The sequence below is a fragment of the Galeopterus variegatus genome, unplaced genomic scaffold (genome assembly GCF_000696425.1).
Source record: "Galeopterus variegatus unplaced genomic scaffold, G_variegatus-3.0.2 Scaffold771, whole genome shotgun sequence".
NCBI lineage: Eukaryota > Metazoa > Chordata > Mammalia > Dermoptera > Cynocephalidae > Galeopterus > Galeopterus variegatus.
In genome coordinates, this window is record NW_007726882.1 from 444,687 (window position 1) to 466,830 (window position 22,144).

General features: G+C 41.9%; 1 protein-coding gene across 1 annotated transcript in view; it reads left to right on the plus strand.

Moving 5' to 3' along the window:
* Positions 1–19,912, plus strand: part of TBC1D30 (TBC1 domain family, member 30) — a 102,095-nt gene extending 82,183 nt beyond the window's left edge. Inside the window, exons 11-14 of the mRNA XM_008572273.1 lie at positions 6,943–7,055; positions 9,042–9,181; positions 12,440–12,646; positions 16,376–19,912. Of these exons, the coding sequence (XP_008570495.1) occupies positions 6,943–7,055; positions 9,042–9,181; positions 12,440–12,646; positions 16,376–17,145 (1,230 nt within the window). The 3' untranslated portion in view covers positions 17,146–19,912. The remainder of the gene's footprint in view (positions 1–6,942; positions 7,056–9,041; positions 9,182–12,439; positions 12,647–16,375) is intronic.
* The last annotated feature ends 2,232 nt before the right edge of the window (positions 19,913–22,144 follow it).

Genomic DNA, 22,144 nt, shown 5'->3' on the forward strand with positions numbered 1-22,144 from the left:
AAAAAAAAAAAAAAAAAAAAAAAAAAAAAAAAAAAAAAGAATACGTTGTCCTATTTCCTCCGTTATATCCTGTTCCTTGAGGACAGGGACTACACTTAGCATTATGCTTTTTAGTAGAGTTCTGCAATAAATTTGTTAATTCATTAAGCAAACATATATTAAAAATCTGTGGTTAGTTTTCTGCCTTTTCTCTTTCAATAAATGTTTGCTGAATCATACAAAACTCATCGATGGTAGCTCTCCTTCTAGATTCCCACTGCTCTAATACAATCAGCATTTTGCTGCCAAAGTAATTGCCCACATTTACTGCTTTAGTCCTTTCATTGTTCTACACTAAAACTGTCAGTCCTTCCTTGTTACTAACTACAGTAAATAAACTGCTTCAGCCTCGTTTTCTAGGCTCTATATTAACTTCTCCAAATATTTACAGAGCATCTCTAAGTGTCAGGTACTGTGCCAGGTGCTGGGGATATGTAAGAGAAGAATTGGGGTCAGAGAGCATATGGTCTCCTGTGAGACAGCACGGGAAGTGCACCGAGAGAGGGGTGTGGGGGCTGGGGTCTGAGGAAGAAAGAGGACCTAATCCAGCCTGGGGGGCAGGGTGGAGGGGTGTGGGGAGAGGAAGACAGCAAAGGCTTCCTTGAGAGAATTAATGTCTGGTTTTATCTTTAAAGATGAATAGGAGTTGGCTAGGCTGTGTGTGTGTGTGAGAGTGTGTGCGTGTAGGGTACACACACACGTGAGGGCATGTGTATGTAGGTGTGTGCACGTGCTGGCACTGGTGCAGAGCAGACAGGCAATTTGCAAGTGAGGGATCAGCATGAGCGGTGAAATGCTGTATTGTGGTGACATACTGTGTGCAGAGTGAGGGAAACCATACGGAGACTGGGTTATGGAAGTCCACACCCACGGTAAGGAGCTCGGACCTGATCTTTTAGGTTTGTGGATGTGAAATTGTGCTTGCTAGAGTTCTAGGTCTTCTGTGGATTCTTTGGAAAGGGGAAAAGAAGAGCTGTGGACCTGAAAATTTTAAGGTGAGGAAGAAAATGGTGAGAGTTGTGTTTTATGTCAACCTCGTGGGCAGCTCTTCTGTGTAGGGTAGATTTGGTAGTCAAGTCTGACAGCAGGAAGGTCTGTAAGGAGGCAGTGAAAGGTAGAAAGACTGAGACAGAGACAATACTTATAAGGTGAAATTGACTGGGTTTGGCCATGGAAAATGGACAGGGGATGAGGGAGGAAGAAATGGGGGAGACAAAGGCAACCCACAAGTTTCTGGCTTAGGAGGAAGAGGCTAGGTTTATGGGGGGAGGAGGATGGGCCCGTTTCAGACAGGGTACATTGGAGGTTTGCTCTGGCTCCTGTTCCTTTCCTATCCACAGGTCTTCCCCATGACTTCACAACCAGAATCCACTGTACAGGTCACAGCTCTGTTTCTGCCCAGGCCTCTGTAGACGGTGCTCATGCCGTGATGGGGCTTGTGGTTCCCTCTGATGCTCCATCTGTGCAAATCCTATTTGCCCCCCCGGACCCTGCTCCATCTCTCCTCTCTCCCACCCTACATAGCCTATGTTATCTCAGCCGTCACTGATGATGCTCCTCTTTGCTCCTTCAGTACTAAAGATGTTCATCCATTGATTTAATGCTAATTACAGACTATTTTATATCATTTGGTTTTTTTTTCAAGTGTATTCATCTTTTTTCTCTAAGGAAGTGGTAAATTCCTAAATGATAGGGACTTCATAGTACTCTCTCCGTAACACCTAGCTTAGTGCTAAGAATACTACTTATTGCTCAATGAATACGTAGAATAGCAAACTTGACTGTGTATAGGAATCATTTCAGGAGTGTATTAAAATGCAGATGTTTGGCCTGTGGGTGGTTCTAATACAGGTGGCTTTTAGACAATACTTAGAGAAACACTGGAGGTCGACTAACCTAATTCTGTCACTCTATCAGGAGGATACTAGAACTTGGAGAGTGAGCAACTTGCTGGTGTCTTAAGTTGTTTAATAGCAGACCCAGGACTGGACCCAGGTCCCAGTTTCTCGGCCTAATGCTTTCCCCACCACCAAACACATTTGCTTCCACCTTATTCAAAGGTGTCTTTCTAAAAGCTGAAATCTTCTTTAAGAGAATAAGGCAAAATCTCATTTCACCTTTTAAACATTACTAGAAGGAACGAGAGAGATGTTGGTTGCTTTATCAGACCATTTTCTGTCACTGATAACAAAATACCTAAAACTGGGTAATTTACAAAGGAACAGAGTTTATTTCTTACGGTGTTGGAGGCTGGGAAGTCCAAGGTCCAGGGAACTCATCTGGTGAGGGCCTTCTTTGTGTGGACTCTGTGCAGAGGCCTGAGGCAGTGCATGGCTTCACAGGGTGAGGGCTAAGAGCACGTTTCCACATGCTTTCTTCCTCTCCTTATAAAGCTCCTACTGTACTCCCTGAGAACCCATTAGTCCATGAATGGATTAGTCCATTCATAAGGGCATAGTCCTCATAATCCAATCACCTCTTATAGGCCACACCTTTCAAATACCATACTGGATTAAGTTCCCCATGAGCTTTAGAGAGGACAAACATGCAGACCACAGCAGATGCCCTCTTTATCCTCCAGGAGTTTCCAATCGTAGGTATTAGGAGGAAGAATCACTTCTTTACCCTGATGTAAGAGAATCCTAGAGGGAGAATTGTAGGCAGTGGGTTGATTGATGAGATTCCATTAGTAGCATTTCTCCTGTCAAGGAAAACATCTGGGTGAAGATGAACTAAGCCTAATTTTGTACAACTTATGTTTTCATGTTTCTTGTAAAGCATGTCAGTAATGAAAAAGGAAATATGATTCCTTTTCAGCAGTGCCTAAATATAAACGTTTATTTAAGTGTATGTTGGTAGTTTAGATAGTAAATAGACTTGTTGAGTTTCCCTTGGCATCATAAAATGTTAAAGAGAGAAATGGTGAAAGTCTTTTCAAGCCACCCTCTTTTCTGTATTCACTGGTTTTTTTTTTTTTTAAAGAAATATTGTAATTCAGTGGTGGTGTTCTGGCCATGGTAGGCCATAAATCTGTTAGCAGACCTGAAATGACTCCATTGAAAAACGTGGGCTAAATGTAAGGTCCTTATATTTGAGCTGAAGAGGTGGAAGGATTCTCTCTCTTTGGCCTTTCCCATTTCTGTCAATTCTAAGCACCATACACAAAATGATATACTAGGGTTTCCCACCTGTAGATCACATCACTCTTTTCTTACTAGCAATGGCCATTTTAATGTTTTTTTTTTTTTTTTTTTAAATAGTGTTAAAGAAATTGGGGGAATGCTGTTGAAACACTGTATCTGGATTTCAGCAGGATTTTCGACAAAGTCTCTTGTAAATTCCTTGAGGGCAATGTAGAGAAAAGTTAGTTGGATGTTACTATTAGGAGTGTTTGTAGGTGCTTTTGAAAAACCTCACCGAGTGTTTGTTAATGATTTATTGTTATCTGTGGGGAGGTCTCCATGCCATGAGGTAGGATCTGCCCTTGGAACCCACCGTTCAGTTTTTTCCATCAGTGATAGAATGAAAACTACAAGGATGTGGATGTTTATTCAGTAGAAGGGTAATGTTTGATTAATTCTGTCAAAAATTGAAACTGTCTTCCATGCAAAATAGTGTGCCTATAACTAGTAGTGGTTAATTAGCACCTTTGTGACCATCTTTTGGAGATGCTCTAGAAAGCTTGTGCTTGGGAGGGAGGTTGAACTAAATTATGTTTGAATTCCTTCCTAGCCCTAAGGTTCTGTTACTGTACCACATTTTGGCTCTGAGATGATTAGTATCCAGATTTCCTGGAATCTGTTGTAAATCTCCAATTTGTAAAGTTGGGAGCCTAGAGGTTTTCAGATACCCTGAGTGCTGGGATGTGCTGGGGTGTTTACGCCCATGGGAGAAGCGTGGCTATAGACGTGAGCCCCTCAAACGCCTGAGTGAACATAGGTGAAGAGGTGCTATAAACATGTCTGTTTCAAGAACACTGATTGCTTCTTTGAAAGTCTAATGGAAAGTAAATGATAAAGGAAGACCCGAAATAGAAAATGAAAGCTCCATGGAGCCAGTTTTCTTTTTGGTCAAGTGTTTGTAGCTGAGTGGCCCCTGAGAGAGCTTGCTGAGAGAGACCATCTGCCCCGGGGCAGGACGGGGTGAAGGCCGGGCACGATATACTTTCCACCCCTCTCATAAAATTCCATCACCTGGGCCGGCCCGGTGGCGCACTGCTACAGTGCGCCGCTTGGAGAGTGCGGTGGCGCTCCCGCCGAGGGTTCGGATCCCACATACAGACCGGTTCCCACTCACTGGCTGAGCGAGGTGTGGGCGCAACACCGAGGGTTGCGGTCCCCTTGCCGGTCCCGGTCCGGTGCGGGTGCGACACTGAGGGTTGTGATCCGTTGCCGGGCGCGAAAAAAAGGCAAAAAGGAAAAAAAAAAAAATCCATCACCAGGCAGGACAAAGGAACTTTCTAATACTTTGTTACAAAATCCGCAAAAATAAAACAATAGAGAATCTTCAGCTAGTGAGACATATTAGGTTTGGAGTGGGGACGGTGACTACTTAAGATGGTGCCACCCAAAGATACTCAACATGGCGGTTCTACCCTCAGGGAATTCCCGTGAAATAAAAAGGAACTCATAACTACAACAGAACTCCATGCCATTGGTCCCCTCTGAAACCCTACTTTACATACTAAGGGAACCAATAACTGTAAACCTCAAAATCACCTAATTAACATAAGGCCCTAGCAGCTCCCATTGGACAGTTTAACTTTCACCTCATTAGCCTAAGCCCCAGCCAATTGGAACAACACAACTCACCCCAAGAAGAAATATAAGGCCAACCCGGGGTAGGGGGTGAGGTGGGGCCAAGTTCTGTATCTACGCCTCTGCCCCGCTGCATGTGCCAATAAACTCCTGGCCTTATTTCTCGTCTTGGTACCAATTCTTTCCTTACCTTTCAAGACATCTTATTTCACTTATAAGGAATTTTGGAATTCCTAGCATTAATAATATCATTTAAAATTGAATCCAAATGGTATTGGTTTCTTAAATGTCTGAACCAAGTTTCTTGTTAGGGAAGAAAATCACATGAGTGAGGGCAGGTTGACTCTTGGCCCCACTGTGGGTCACTTTGGTGTGTGATGGACAGATTCAGTTACGCTGGGGCTGCTCCTCCTGAAGCCCGAGGGGAGGTGCCCTGCTGAAGATCTAAAGTTAGGGTGCTGAGGAGAGGATTTCACATCTCCCCCTTTTCCTCAAAAGGGGATGTGGAGCTAAGACATGGTCGTAAGAGCAAGGAGGGAAGAATTCTGCAGTGCCAGTGAGGCAGCTGTTGGATACTTTTGTGAGGTCAAAGAACATGAGAGTTCACTCTGACTACATTATTAATAAAATTATATGAAGTATTTCAGACACACAGAATGTAGTAAGAATAATATAACAAAACCTATATACCGACCACTGAACTTAAGAAATAAAATAACATGGGTGAGTACCCTCATACCTTCTCCCTGATCTTACCACTCCTCTCCTCTCAGAGCTAACCATGATCCTGAGTGTCATGCTTCTCTTTACATTTCAGATGAGGAAAAGGAAGCCCAGAAAGGTTGGGAACTGGTCTAATCTCACACTCCAGGCTAATGGGAGCCACAAGATGCCTTCTGCTTCTTTCTGGGGAGGCACAGTTTATTGTTAGTAGATCATACTACCATTGGGTATAGCCTTTTGGTTATAATCAAGAATGTAGTGTGTGTGATAAGACAGATTAGAGATGACTTTTGTGGTCCTTACAAGCTATGAAGCTTTGCACAATAAGCATGGAGAATTGAATGGAAGGAGTTTTAGCGAACACTTATTTATTTGGAATTCTGGGCTGGCACAGTAAAGTGTAAGTGGACGCTATGAAGTTTGGGGACCTTCAGATGTGCAGGCCCTGAGAATCAAAATTGTAGGAGACCATCAAGGTGGTGGCACAGAGCTATACAGGGAAATAGCAGCACAATTAAACCCCTTCCAGATACCTCCTAAACCTTCAGAAAAACAGTCCTGCTGGAATGAAAAATACCACTTTAAAATATTTTCCTACAAAAGTGTCATCACGATATTTGATCGGCTTCCTGGGATAAATGAAAGTGTGATTAATAAACGTTTTCTAGTGAATAAGAGCCTGAAGGATTGGACCAATATGTTTGGAGCTATTAAATTTTAATAAAAATAAGAAAACAACCAGGATTACTTTCCTCTTGCTGACAGAATGATAGATAGATTTGAAATTCTGGTGTAAGTTCAGGTGCTTTTTCCCATTTTTATTTATAGGTTTTTAACAGCCTATGCTTTACACCCTGTCACTTTTTTTTCCCTTGTTTTTTTCTTTTCTTTTAAAAATAACAGCTAACAATTTTCGCCCAGAACTCATTCCTAGGTATTTGAAAAGGTGGTATCTTTGGAGAAAACTTGAAGTCAATCACAAGGTCATCCACTAGACTTAAGTGTCCAGAAGGCTGGCATTAAATGTCTATGAAAATCATCAAAGCTTTGAAAAGCAAGCACTGCATTTGAAGAAGATTTATGGGCTCTTTGTTACATAGATTATGGGGAACTGTGGATTTCTCAGTTAACGCATCTATGAAATGACAGGAGGAAGTCAGCCTGCCCTGGTTGCCCACCCGAGTACACCAGCTGGAATGCCCAGTTGCAGCAGGATTGATCTGAGAGCTCACCATTGAGTTTGTCAGTATTCATTTGTCTTTCTCTTCAGCAGATATTGAGGTGGAATTTCTCCCACCTGCTGTGTAAGGAGGAGTATCTGCCTTTTCACACTCAGCTTCATAAAACTTTAATATCTTTGCAGAATTGATGAGTTGTTTAAGGCCATTATTTTAGACTTGGTGTTTTTGCTTTTGTTTTTCAGACTGTTTATTCTATGGCTCCATTCCCTTTCCCACAATTGGCAGAGTTAAGGGAAAAATACACCTACAACATTACACCATTCCCAGTCGCAGTTAAACCCACCTCAGTTTCTGGGTAAGATTTTTTGTTTTCCTTGTTGTTTTCATTATGGAAGACTTTATACCTTCATTTGTTATTGTAAATTAGCATTTATTAAGTCCCAGAAATGTGTTCAAAGTAATTTGGTACTTAAAATCGGAATGTCTCTTTCCCAAAGATTTTTGCTTAAATTTAAGAGAGATTTTTAAAAGTGTACTTTCCAAAGAAGTTTGGAACATAAGCTCCAGAAATATTTAGCAACCCCATAACTTTTTAAAAGATATCAGATATTAAAAATCTCAGTAATTAACATAGCATAGAATTGGTGCAGAAATAGACAGATGAGGTAATTTAAAATACTGTAAAGACACCACAAAGAAATGATAAATGTTTAGGTGACAGATATGCTAACTATTCTGATTAGATAATTATACAATATATGTGTGTACCGAAACAACAAATTGTGCCCCATAAACATATACAATGAAAAAACTAAAATAAAAATTAAAATATATTGTAAAGACCAGAATGGACAAATATGAAGGTGCTTCAAAAAGTTCATGGAAAGATTCATATTATTGTTTTTTTTTTTTGGTGGCTGTCCAGTATGGGGATCTAAACTTTTGATCTTGTTGTTATAACACTGTGCTCTAATCAAGTGAGCTAACCGGCCAGCTCCTTTGTATCATCTTTTATTCTATTTTTTCATGAACTTTTTAAAGTACCCTCATATATTTTCAGGAATCTCTATATGAAAAATTGGCATATCAAGTCAGTGGTGAAAAGGTGCACTATTTGGTAAATGGTGATGGACCAATGAGACCTAATCTGGAAAGAAAGTTAGAGACATGCTTCACACCATATATCAGGATAAATTCCATATGGATGAAAATGTTAAATGAAAAAAATGAATTAATAAAATTAGCAAAACAAAATATGGAAGAATTCCTTTAGTTCTTTGGAATTGGGAAGGCCTTAATAACTGACTCATTAAAAAAAAACCAATAAGGAGAAAATTAAATTTAAATACTTTAAAAATAATTTTCTACATGACTAAAATCAAAAACAGAACAAAACAAAACCTCTATAGCAGACTCAAAATATTCCTGGAAAAAGGTTTTCAAATTACTATCCAAAATAGGGACTGATATTGCTAATACATAAAATTCCTAGAAATCAATAAGAAAATGGCCATCCAACTGAAAAATGGTGTAAAAATGGAAATAGGCAGTTTGCTTAAAAGGCAACATCATTGGTACCAAGACAAATGCAGCTTAAAACTAGAAACTAAGATTCTGTTCTTTTACTTATCAGATTGGCAAAAATTCAAAGGCTCAAATGCACTCTGTTGATAAGGCTATAGGGAAACAGACACTCTTGTATTGCTGGTGAGAGGTTAGTTAGTCCAGGATTTATGGCAGACAATTTGGCAATATTTGCCAAAATTACTAATGCTTACATCCTTTGACTGAACAATTTTATCTTTATGAATTATCCCACAGATATATTTATACATATGCAAAACATAGTGTGTACAAGATTATTTATTGTAGTATTGTTTTTAATAGTATAATGTTGGAAACGACTCAAGCGCGCACCATTAGCAGCCTGCTTCCATAACATGGGCTATGTACATACAATACAGTCATAAAAAAGATAAGGAAACTCTATGTATGAATGTAGAAAGATTTCTTATATGAATAAATGCAACTTGTAAAAGGTGTATATGCAAAAAGAGGAGAAAAATAAAACTATATGGTCATATTTGCTTATCTATACAGACAGGAACTGGAGAATACATGACTAGTAATGATGGTCACCTGTGGGAATTAGCTAGGGCAAGAAGTGGGCAGATGTTGGACAAGGATGGGAGGGAGACTTTTTGTAAGTTACATAATTATATATGTCACATAATTATATATACATTATTTATATGGCATTTAAACAATGTGACTGTTTTACTTATTTTTAGATAACACCACAGTTTTCTTTGAACGTTGCTCTTCTTTTTTGTTTTCCAAGACGACATGGTAAGGTCAAAGACAGTGATGAAGAGAATGACCCAGATGATGAAGATGCTGTTGCTAATGCAGTGGGATGTCTTGGACCTTTCAGTGGGCTCCTGGCACCTGAACTGCAGAAGTACCAAAAGCAAATTAAAGGTAAAGAAGTGGCTCTTGATTTAGATGTGTTGGTTCAATATAACAAGGGTATTATTGTGTCCTGTAGATGCCTCAGTCATTTCCTGAACTGGTTTCCACTATTAAAAATCTCTGTTAGAATATCTTCTCTGTTACTTTATCATTTAGTAGGATCTTTCTGTATTAAGTGTTGCATGCAAAATACACGTTTCTTTTTCCTTATGGTGACTTTTTTTTTTTTTTTTTTTGTCTTTTGTCTTTTTCCGTGTCCGGCAACGGATCGCAACCCTCAGTGTTGCCCCCGCACCGGACCGGGGACCGGCAACGGGATCGCAACCCTCGGTGTTGCTCCCGTGCCTCGCTCAGCCAGTGAGTGGGAACCGGTCTGCATGTGGGATCCGAACCCTCGGGTGGGAGCGCCGCCGCGCCTCCCAAGCGGCGCACTTATCCAGTGCGCCACCGGGCCGGCCCGTCCTTATGGTGGCTTTTTTTTTTTTTTTTTGTCTTTTGTCTTTTTCCGTGTCCGGCAACGGATCGCAACCCTCAGTGTTGCCCCCGCACCGGACCGGGGACCGGCAACGGGATCGCAACCCTCGGTGTTGCTCCCGTGCCTCGCTCAGCCAGTGAGTGGGAACCGGTCTGCATGTGGGATCCGAACCCTCGGGTGGGAGCGCCGCCGCGCCTCCCAAGCGGCGCACTTATCCAGTGCGCCACCGGGCCGGCCCGTCCTTATGGTGACTTTTACTTCCCATTCATCTGATTCAATTTTGTATGCTTAGTTCCTTAGCACAGAGCCTGGCATACAGTAGAGGATTAATGCATTCTGTTGGAGTTTCATTGAATTCGTTATGGACTGACTTCTCTTCCACTGTAGGATTACCCTTTAAGTTTCATTTGTTTGCTTTTTTGGCAGCTGGCCGGCATGGGGATCCGAATGCTTGACCTTGATGTTAGCAACACTGCTCTGACCAACTGAGCTAACTGGCCAGGCTTAGGATTACCCTTTAAATCCATAACATTAAGGTAGCCTCTATTTGAATTTCTGGAGTGACAAGAAACTCATTATTTCACAAGAGTCTTTGTTAGATTTTTCTCCTTAGCCCATGGTTTCTCGTTGTGAAGAGACAGCAGTTCTCCTGATAGTTCTTTCCATTGGAACAAACAGAACAAGTCTGTCCCCTCTTCTGCCTGACATCTCTTCAAATCTTGGAGGACAGCTATTATGTCCCTCAAAGCTTTCTTTGAGGCCCAAGTTCAGAATTTCTTTAAGCATCTCTCAAAAGATGTTACTTCCAGAACTTTTAATATTCTATTAATTCACCTCTAGATGTCCTGTAATTTGGTAATGTCCCTCTTAAAATGTGGAGCTCTGAACCAAATGCCATGCTTTATTTGTTTATTTTCTGCACAAAGTAGACTTCCTGTGGTCTGGATGTTGTTGATGTAATAAACTTTCTGAAGCGGTTTGTAGTTCCACCACTATGTCCTTTCACATCTTGGGTGGCAGCTCTTCCTTTAGTATATTTATTCTACTCCTTTTAGTTTGAAGGTTGTTCTCTTTGTCTACAGGATAGAAACATGCTGAAAGAGGATGGAAACAAGGTGGACGTCAGGCACCTCGACTTTCTCTTTTCTGTCCTATAATTTTATACTACCTTCTTGAAGTTATGGGGCCTTCCTCCTTTTTTTTTTTTGTTTGTGTTTAGAAGGTGGTGGGGTGGTGATGGAGGTGGCTGCTGCTGCTCTTTTTTTGGTTATCGTAGTTTTGAATATTTTTCCCGAGCCTCAGCTTGTTTTGAGTGTTAACCTGCTTAATGGCTGGGTTCACATTGCTTTGTGTACGTGTCCTTGATCTGGGCTCTTCTCTCATCTTTTTAAATGGCTTTTAAAAATGTCAACCCAGCAAGAGCCTCTTGATTTCTGAGAGCCCTACACCTCCTTTCTTGTTGCCTGAATTTCAGCTTTTGATTTCTAGCCGTGGGATTAAGAGGTATTTTAATCCTAAATTTTTTTGAATCTGCATTTTTGTAGTTTGAGTTTATGTTTCATTTTTTCTATTTTTCCTTCTGTGCAATTATGTGCTCCAGGATGACATGATTACTTTCTAAATTTCATCATTAGTCTTTCTTATTGATTTGTCAGATTAACAGTTTCCCTTTTAATTTTCTTCTTAGAGAAGTGATTTCAGTGAAAGAATGATGTAAATTTATGAGATGTTCAGCCTTTACCCGCATAACATTCTCAGCAGATGTTAGGACAGTTGAAATCAGTCTTTTTTTTTTAGCTGGTTCCTAGGTCAGTTTTACATATTGTGCCAGAGGAGCCTTGTTCTCTCCTATCTTGGCCTGTGCAGTCTGTGAGTATCCTCTCACCACAGTAATTGTTTCTCTTTCTTGAATGCAATATCAATTTTATTTAAGGGACAAATCTGCTAATTGTAGGTTTCACAGGAGCCGAAACCACATCTAGACATAACAGCATAGTAGACAGGAAGTATTTGCTAAATGAAAAAAAAAAAGCCCACATTCATCTTTAGTGATACAGTGGTCCATAATTTCGATAATTTTATAAAGCATGTTACTATTTTTTTTTTTTCCTTTTTGTCTTTTTTTCGTGTCCGGCAACGGACCGCAACCCTCAGTGTCACGCCCGTACCGGACCGGGACCGGCACCGGGATCGCAACCCTCGGTGCTGCGCCCGCCCCTCGCTCAGCCAGTGAGTGGGAACCGGTCTGTATGTGGGATCCGAACCCTCGGCAGGAGGGCCGCCGCACTCCTAAGCAGCGCACTGTAGCAGTGCGCCACCAGGCTGGCCCAGCATGTTACTATTTTTAACTTAAGAAAAACATACTTTTAATAACTGTTTAAACTCTACAAACTATCAATCCCTTATAAGTCTCTGTGTAGCTGGAAATCTGTACAATGATTTTAGACACCTGGAGTTATCTTTTTGTAAGGGAATTTTACAAAACAGTATTGATTTTTGTGTGGAAGCAGTTGATCTCTTGTCTGTATAATGAACAAAGTAGTAACAAAATCAAACACTGAACCTCCCCTCTCCAAGCTCATTTCAGACTCACAGTTAGGCTAATAAGAAAATGCAGAGCTATTTTCAGGAACAAACCCAAACAAGCACCAGACAAATTCCAGAATACATTTTTTGTGGTTTAGAATTTCCTGGAGGTTAAGACACTACACCGGTTTAGAGTGTAATCAACTCCCATTTAATCCTGTTCCCCTCCACTCACCAGCTCCATGTGTTTTGTCCCTTGGGTACAGAGCCAAATGAGGAGCAGAGTCTGAGATCGAATAACATTGCAGAGCTGAGTCCAGGAGCAATCAATTCCTGCCGGAGTGAGTACCACGCAGCCTTTAACAGCATGATGATGGAACGCATGAGCACGGATATCAGCGCACTGAAGCGACAGTACTCGCGCATCAAAAAAAAGCAACAGCAGCAGGTCCATCAGGTGTACATCAGGGCAGGTAATGCGATTCTTTGTTTGAATCAATTCCAACTCTATCTCAACATGTGCAATGAAGAACAGATGATCCTAGGATGGCCTCGGAATTACTGACTGTAGCTCAGCATCCATAAACACAGCTGGCATGAGGTAATAATAGCAGGCTTAGCATCTCATTTTTTTATTTTTATTTTATCAGGCTCTAAAGGAGGAAAAGACCATGAGTTTTTAGGTCCCAAGGACCAGGCAATTGAGGGTATTAACCACGTCTTTACTGTGTGTCCTTGTGGGTTTACAAATGATTAAAATGCTGCAAAGCTATGCAATCCTTGGACTTGGGAAATTTTGAAGCTATTGCTGCATGAATTTTGTGCATTTGAAAATAGAATTTAGTCATCTGTGCACTAGTAAGTTATTTACTAGTCATTTAGGTAGTAATGTAACAGATGTTGTGATCAGAGAAAATGGAAAAAACCATTAAAAAGCCTGTGCCTCGCTGATGGGTTAGCAGTATCTTGGGAGTGTACCAGGAACAACACAATTATAATGCAGTTGGAAATGTTCTTTTCCAAGGATTGTTAAGCTTCTCTTTTCTGATTCTAAAAATCTCAGTGAACAATCCGCTTTATTGTTTAATATGTGCTGATTTGGGAGTTGGTTTTTCTTGCTCTAAGTGAACATCCTAACGAAAATGATGCCTGTTGAAAATTAACCGAGACACAAATTTTGATGTGTTTTCAGTGGCTTGTGAGCATGTGACTGATCTTGCACAAAAACTGAATTCACCTTTTGCTTATAAGGGAGGAATAGGCAACTTCTTGAAGTTTCTTACTTTATTCTGAATCCTTAAGAAAGCAATCACAAAAGAAACTAACAGTTTAATTTTCAAAACATTGATATGTACAGTTTCCTCATTTTGTCCTCAAAACAAATCTGTGAGGAAGGGGAGGACAGATAGTCTTATCATATTTTAAATGCGGAGGAAATGGTGATTCTGGAAGGCTTAGCAATTGTGTAGGGTTAGACAGCTATAGTGAGTGGTCAGGCCAGGGCTAGAACCTTGGTGTCTGATTCTTTGTGTAGTCCTTTTTCAAATACCCTGTACAGATCTTTGGGAGGAATGGTAGACAGTTTCCACTGGGTACTAAGTTGGCCCGTGGCTTATAGTGTAGTCAGGGGTCAGTAAGTTGTCTGCTTTTGTAAATAAACCTTTATTGGAATGCAGGCATACCCATTTGTTTACATGTCGTCTAAGGCTGCTTTCACAGTACAATGGCTAAAATATAAGGGCTGGCTGGCTAGCTCAGTTGGTTAGAGTGTGGTGTGGATAACACCAAGGTCAAGGGTTCGGATCCCTGTACTGGCCAGCTGCGCACACACACACACACACACACACACACACACACACACACACTCTCTCTCTCTCTCTCTCTTTCTCTCTCTCTCTCTCTCTCTCTCTCTCACCCACCATCTGGGTGTTTATAGGAAAAGTTTGCCAACTCCTGTTCTGAATTATGGTTTATGTGGTTTTCTTTAAGTGACAGATTGTTGCAGGCAAAGTTCTTTTATTTTCTTTTTTTTAAAACCATTTTATTTTTTTATTTAATTTTTTTATTGATTATGCTTATTCATGGAGTACAAAGCTGACCGTCACCACCTGTGCCCAAGATGCGATGATCAGATCAATACTATTGGCATGCCCCTTACCACAAATTGCAGTTATTCCCTGTGTTCCCCTACAATTACTCCCTGACCTCCATTTCCCTCCCCCACTTCAACCCCAGCAACCCTAGGTGTGCTTTCTCTGCCTCTGCAAGTCCAGCACACCACTGTGGTCTTTCTTTCCTTCCTTCTTTCTCTCTTCTCTCCCACTTATGACTGAGGACATGTGGTATTTTTCCCTCTGTGCTTGGCTTATTTCCCTTATGGGTTCTCAAGCTTTAGTGTGCATATAAATCACTTGGAGATCTGCTAAGATGCTGAATCCATTTCACAGGGTTTGGGGTGAGGCTGAGATGGTGCATTTCCTACAAGCTCCTTGGTGATGCTGGTGCTGCTGGGTGGGGGAACCACACATTGAGTCGCAGGGTTTTAGGGGAGATAGTGGGGATAGGATTAGTGGCACAGGCAGAGAGATTGAACTTGAACTAGAGACAAAAGACCTCAGCTTCTGAGACTTAATGGAACGTGTTGAGGATGGTTGGGGTAGCAGCATCCTAGGTTAGGGAGGACGGGACGTTGAGGCCTTTCAGACCTGATAGCTTCTGTTTTCATGGAGAAATTGGGAGAAAAGTTACTTGCTAGGAGTAAGTTGGGGGTTGGGAGTAAGTGGGAGTTTAAAGAAAGTAATGAATATTTGGATGCATCATTGAAAGGAATGGGAGAGGGAAAGGATACGATTGTTCAGTGGCACTGAGGATCCAGCAAAATCGGAAGTCATGAATTTGAAAGGCTCGGTTGCAGAAAAGAAAGTGTGGACTGTGGATCCAGGGTTGGGGTTCTGCCAGGACTGTGTGACAGAGGAATAGGGACGTAGAATGTGTAGTTATTGATGAGGAAGTGGTCTAAGTGATCAGCCATGCCTCTAGCTAGGGTAGGGGTGTAAGTGAACTGAAGATAGTCAAGAAGCTGTGAGAAGATTGAGGGATCAAGGAACCGGAAGTCTGTATGGATCAGTACCAGGGATAGTTAGATTGAGAGCCTGAGAGCTAGAAGAGGCAGAGGGGGGAACATTAAAGGTAGATATTTTCCACATAAGGTAGAGCTGGTGATAAGGTTTAGGATGGAACTGGGGAGGCTGAGGGACTATGAGAATAGGTAGTAGATGGGCGAGTCTCAGAGAGTAAAATAACTGAGGGAGCGAGGTGGTATGACATGGGCTGAAGAGGAGACAGGAGCTAAATTCGTCGGTAAAGACTGGGGTGTGCCCAGAGTTAGATGAAGCAGTAGAGAAGGCCGGAAGGAAGTTCTGCCAAATGACATGGACGTCAAGGAGGAAGGACATCACACAGAGATGGAGGGAATCTCTGTCTGCTACTTCTGCCTGTTGCTGTCACCCTGGGGCTGTGTATATTTAATGCTGCATCAGAAACAGGGGCCTGGTCATGGCTACAGGAGGAGGATGGTAATACCACCCACAGTGCCCTCCAGGAGAACAAAGCTTTTGGTGCTTTCCACTTTTCAATTGGCTTTCAAAATCCACGGAGGACACTGGAGTGGTTTGTCCTACCTGGGGCCAAACACTGGATAGCTGTGATTTCACTGCATTTTTACTACTTTCTTATCGCTTCTCTCATTCTATCATCTCTCACTCCATAATATGCAGTGTGTTCTTTCCCTACCTCGCAGAAGCTGACAGCTGATAATCCACATGGTCATAATGTTTGTCACATGATTTTAAAACGTCTTCACAGATTTTCTACATACGAGACCTCTGAGGTTGCTACTCAGAGACAAAAGCTCTCCGTGAAAAGCATTAAGGAGTCCAGGCTCTAATTAGTAAGGGGGCGTCAGAGTCCCTGCTCCTTTTTGTGTCTTCAGCCTGTAATATTGTCCTCTCTGAAGAGGAGGAAATTGGTACCCCAGGCTCTAGGGCTGAATTCAGTTTTGGCTGCCTGCAGTCACATGACTCTGCCAATACCTGGGAAATGCGTACATGGGAGAGGCTGTGGGGGTGCTCCGTGTGATTTCTGTTCTGTGATGGCTGCGTTTCTTTGGTACGTTTCACACAACCTTTCAACATTTCTTTCAGACAAAGGGCCGGCAACCAGCATCCTCCCGTCTCAGGTAAACAATTCTCCAGTTATAAACCACCTTCTTTTAGGAAAGAAGATGAAAATGACAAACAGAGCTGCCAAGAATGCTGTCATCCACATCCCTGGTCACACAGGAGGCAGAATATCTCCTGTCCCCTATGAAGACCTTAAGACGAAGCTCAACTCTCCGTGGAGGACTCACATCCGAGTCCACAAAAAGAACATGCCGAGGACCAAGAGTCATCCTGGCTGTGGGGACACCATAGGGCTGATAGAAGAGCAGAACGAGAGCAAGACCAGCCCTCCGGGGGCAGCAGAGCAGTTTTCCTCCAGTTGCGCAGCGACCACTAGAAGAGAAGGCAGCGGCGGGAGGACAATTGAAGGGCAGTCTCCGGAGCCAGTGTTTGGAGATGCTGATGTGGATGTGGCTGCGGTGCAGGTGAAGTTAGAAGTCTTGGAACTGAACCAGAGGGATGCCACCGCCGAATCTGAGCCCAAGGTGCACCCACCCTGCCAGCAGCTTCTCCCAGAGCCACCTGATGTACCTGGAGAAAACAAAGCCACCAGCAAACCTACCCAGGGTAGCAACTCAAAAACCCCCCTCTTTAGCCCTTTTCCCAGTGTCAAGCCACTGCGGAAATCAGCCACTGCCAGGAATTTGGGATTATATGGTCCCACAGAAAGAACACCAACTGTGCACTTTCCTCAAATGAGCAGGAGCTTCAGCAAATCTGGCAGTGGAAACAGTGGCACTAAGAAACGATGATGTCGCCTTGAAACTTTGTGTCTAGACTCAGCTTTTCCTGGCAGTATAAGGGTTCCAGCTGAAAGGCTCCAAAAGTTTTATTTGTCCAATTAAAACGAAAAGATAGGTTCAGAGATGAGCAACAAAGGTGGGAATTAGAAGTTTTATAATGAAAGCTAGAATAGGGATGTTTTCCCATCCACTTGATAACTGATGAAGTGATTTCTTGTGGCAAAATAAATATTGTGGATTTAAAGTGTGAAATTTTCACAAGTTTTTCATTGTGAACTGTATGTCTAAAGGGCCGTCCTGTTCTGAGGGCCATCAGGGTCCCTGTGACAGCACCCCCAAACCTTCCGGTTCTCTGGGTGTTTCTTATATTCAAGCATGCACACATCAGCTCGCTACAACAGAAACTATAACAGAAAAGTAAGTTTCTTTGTTGCAAAAAAACTTCCCAGTTTTCCTCTTCTTGCTCTATTGGGGGGATTGTTTTTGTGTGTTTCTTTCAGTACAAGTCTCTAAATTATTTTTTATTATGCTAAAACATAGGAGAAAAACCTAGATAACTTTTCTTTAATGTTCTATTTCTACCTGCAAAATGAAGAAAACCTTTAACCTGTTAAAGTTTAAGTTGGTAACCAACTTGACGATCTTATGCAGAGAACACAAATGGGATATGCATTAAGCAGTTGCTCTGAACAGCTTGCTATTTCCACCAAGCTTTTCCCGAGGTTTCTTCTCTCCTCTTAAGGAGAGCTTGGGTCCTCCGTGGTACAGGTGACTCGGGCTCCCCATGGAGCGCCTCCTGCCTCCTCTGCCATGCCACTCATTTAGCCACCACCAGCTCTCCACTGCAGACGCACCAGGCTTCTCAGAAGCCAGAACCCAGCACCTGCAACTCTCTTACTTGAATTTTGTGCTTTTTTCATTAGAGCACTTTGTTGAGTACTTTGTTACTTGAACACTGACTTTCTCCAGAAAAGGCTCCCAGTGCTTTCTAGCTCTATCTCATCCATTTCTGCTCTGGTCCCAGCGGGTCAGAGATAGCAGCTCTTGTCTCCACTATGCAGATGGGAACTCTGAGCCACGCAGAGGTGAAGTAGTACTTCAGTTACTCCAAGTAAAAACTGCTGTTATTGCACCTGACTTAGACACATTTCCTCCAGTGCAATAGGCAGGTTTAATGTTCTTTGTACACAGATGCATTGGCTACATAGACTGTAAACACCTAGACTGGGAAGCCATTCACTACACTCCCTCCTGACTCAAAGGACCCTTCTCCAGATGGTAGAGTCCTGTGAGGTCGTTTCACAAAACCAGACTTGAGCTCCTTATCCTGAAAATGTAGCTCATTTTAAAAATGCTCCATGCACCTCTCATTTGGCTGAACAAAAGTCTCACTCCTCAAACCTCTTCTCCCCACCATCTTTAGATGAATAGACTCAGCATCTTTATCTTTATCTCTGGAAGACCTTGGCTATGCTTGCAGGAATATTGATGCCGTCAATATTAACTTAAGTTAATTGGATTGCTAATTCTGAACCAAAACTATAGTTTTAGAGAGGGCTTTTACTATGATACTAATTTTTAAAATAAAATAGAGAATGTGGTTATGTGGATTTTTTTTTGTGAATAGAAAACACAAGAGTGACATGTAGAGTGAGAAAAGCCATTTTATCCCCATTCGTGGTATTTTTACCTCCAATGGAAGTGAAGATGGGAAATATGACTAATAAGCCATCGCAGTTTGGGTGTTGGTTTCTGTTCCATCTGAAGTTAGCAAGCAGCTTCTTAAAAAGCAGCACACCCATGGCCCATTTCTTGGGAAGGGTGTAGGTGGAGAGCTGGGCTTGCATACATGCCCAGAGTCGAGACCCACTGCATTTTCCAAAGTTAAGCAAATGACATGGTTTTCTTTCATCTGCTGAACTTTGCAGATAAGAATGATTCTGCCTCATATTCTTTTTTTTCTCGCCCATCCCCAAATGAATCAGAATAGTCATGTTTCCCTTGAGGGACATCTGACTGAATAAAGAATTGTTCTTTCCTCTCTTGAGTGAGCTCGCCAGCTCCTTGAGGGTCTGGAATCAGAGAGGTGGGTAATGAGGTGGAGACCGCTTACTAACTGTGCCATTGCCGTCTACCACCTGTCTCAGTGTCTGCCGGCGGCACATTGCTGTGTCCTGTAAATTTCCTCAGGGCTGGTCTTCCTGAGAAAGAGGGGGATGGCTGAGATGGCACATGGTTTGGGATACGTATTTATTGAATGAATGAATAACTGAAAGGAGAATAGTCCTTTGAGGTAAAAATGACCTTATCAGAATTTTAAAAATCCGACAGGTTCCTGTTAAAGCACTCTCTATACCAATAACGTGCATGCATTGTACCAAGTAATCACAATGTGAATTGGTTAATTTATGAGCCTTGCCTACTTTAGAAAATAAAGAATTTGAAGTAGTCTCTACCACACAGCATGCACAAAGACCAGTATGGACTTGCTATCTTCCTACGTATTGGACACTGTATGCAAACACCAGAAGTACTTAACAAGTAGCAGTTTCTTGATTTTTAGATACGTCTGTACCCTCCCAGCACTTCTGAATCATTCCAATGCCTCTGCACTTTGGTCCATTTACAAAAGCCTCCAGATCTAAACGTAGTTTGTAATGTCGACCTATGGCCTGTAACTGTTCAGAACACTGTATTCCTTTTTTTGTCTCTCTTATTGTTCTGAGGAATTGTACTGGTTACAAAGATATATGCATAAAGATTCTCATTGTTGTAACTGTTGTGCCGTTTTCTATCTGAGCGTATGCATAGAACACTGTTGTGACTTTCTCCTCCCCCTTCTCTTTTCGCTTCACCTCCCCCTGCCACCCAACTCGGTCACTCGAGTGAGGGAAACAGCCCAGTAAGGTTCATCTCCCACTGGGTTGAAGCGTGGCCTATGACCTGCCCAGAACTTGGCAGAATAGCCAGTTCCTGAATATGAGTAAGCAAGGAGTTTACTTAAGTGTATGCATGTGTTAGTGTGAGGGAGAGTGTGTAAGTATCAAATTAACCTTTAAATCTACCATTTTTCTTTGCATTAATAAAATAGAACAATAAGAATTGTATTAGTCTGGGCCGAGCCCGTGGCGCACTTGGGAGAGTGCGGTGCTGGGAGCACAGCAGCGCTCCCGCCGCAGGTTCGGATCCTATATAGGGATGACCGGTGCGCTCACAGCGCTCACTGGCTGAGTGTGGTGTGGCTGGTCTCAAAAAAAAGGACAAAAAAAAAAAAATTGTATTAGTCTGTTTCTGTTGCTTGTAAAAGAAATACCCGAAACTGGGTGGTTTGTAGGAAACAATATTTATTGCTTACAGTTTCAGGGGCTGGGAAGTCCAAAGTCCAGGGAGCACATCTGGTGAGGGCCTTGTTTGTGGTGGTGGCAGCTCTGCAGTGATGCAGGGTATCACATGGTAAAATGGCTGAGTGAGAGGGCTAAACTTCTCAGTTGCTCTCCTTATAAAGCCATCAAAACCATGCCCATTACTCCCTGAATGGATCAATTCATTCATGAGGACATAGTACTCACAATCTAATCACTTTAAAGCCCCACCTTTCAATACAGTGGAGATTACTTTCCAATAGATGAAACTCTGGGGGACACATTTAACTAAAACAAGAACGCAATTTAGCTTCATGGTCTTGAGAATTCTAGATGAATAGAGAGCTGTGATCAAGTGTATAGTTGCTGCCATCTCCCATCATAAAATCTCTCTTTACAAGGTTTCTGAGCCACTTTCTTTACTGCCAACAGCAGCTGTTTGAAGCAGCACTTAAAATATATTATTTTGCTAATTAGAAAAGCAACACATTCTATAAAATCTGGAAAACAAAGTGCACAAGGAATCATTGGTATTCTGGCTTAGATATTTCCAGTGTGTTCTTGTGTGTGTATACACACACCGTTATCTACAGAAAGTTATGTTGAGCATACTAGCTTAAGCTGTTTTTCCAGTTAATGTTCTTCTATAGCACCATTTTCAGTGACTATTATTCCATCATGTGTTCATGCCAGAATTTATATAACCAGTACCTTGTCACACAAGTGGTTTCTGACTGTAGATAGCAGTGGAGAGAGCTCCTAATACCTACATCTTTGTACACAGCCTTACTTTCTTAGGATATGTTCAGAGAGGTGGAGTTGCAGGGTCAGAAAATGTACATTTTAAAAATATATGTGTATGAAGATATATATATCTTCAAATTGCCATCCTTAAAGGCTGAACTTAGTATGCAAACCGTGAGTGAGAATGCCTGTTTTCGTACACCCTGGGAAAGGTAGCAGTTTCTCTGCCCCTCCCCCCTTTTTCTTTCTAGGACCTCCGGTGTTGAAGAGTTGATAGAAGCAGTGATAATGGGCATTCATATCTCATTCCTGACTTTAAGGGAACCATTAAGTGAGATGTTTACTGAGGTTTCTGGTAGGTACCTTTTATCAGAAATTACCTCTTATTTTTGGCTTGCTGTGAGGTTTTCTTTTCATCAACAGGTATTGAATTTTTTCAAACTCATTACATCCTTTGAGAAGGTGCTTGAGACTTGGTATCTTGAACTCAAGAAAATAGCCATTACCAGGTTTCATCAAAGAACATTAGATATTTTAGAGTTGGAAATGATAGAAGTAAAGATGTTATGTTCAAAATGTTCATTGTAGTGTTAAATTTACTAGTGGAAATTTGGAAACAATGTGAACATCTGAGAATAGGGGAAATGGTTGGGTGAATTATGGTTCATATGCAGGATGGAAATGTAATGGCCCATGAGTGTTTGGGCCATTGAAATGGGAGTTATCTATTTTCCACACCGGGCAGTTCAGATTAAAGTCAGCAACATCTGGGGTCATGGAGCCACTGGGATGCTGTTTTTGGATGGTGGCTGAAAGTGGAACCGTGTGTGTGGTTCTTCCACCTGTGCTCACTCTAATGGGTACTGAATGGGGACTGGTAGACTGTAGGTGTTGGGTCAGCT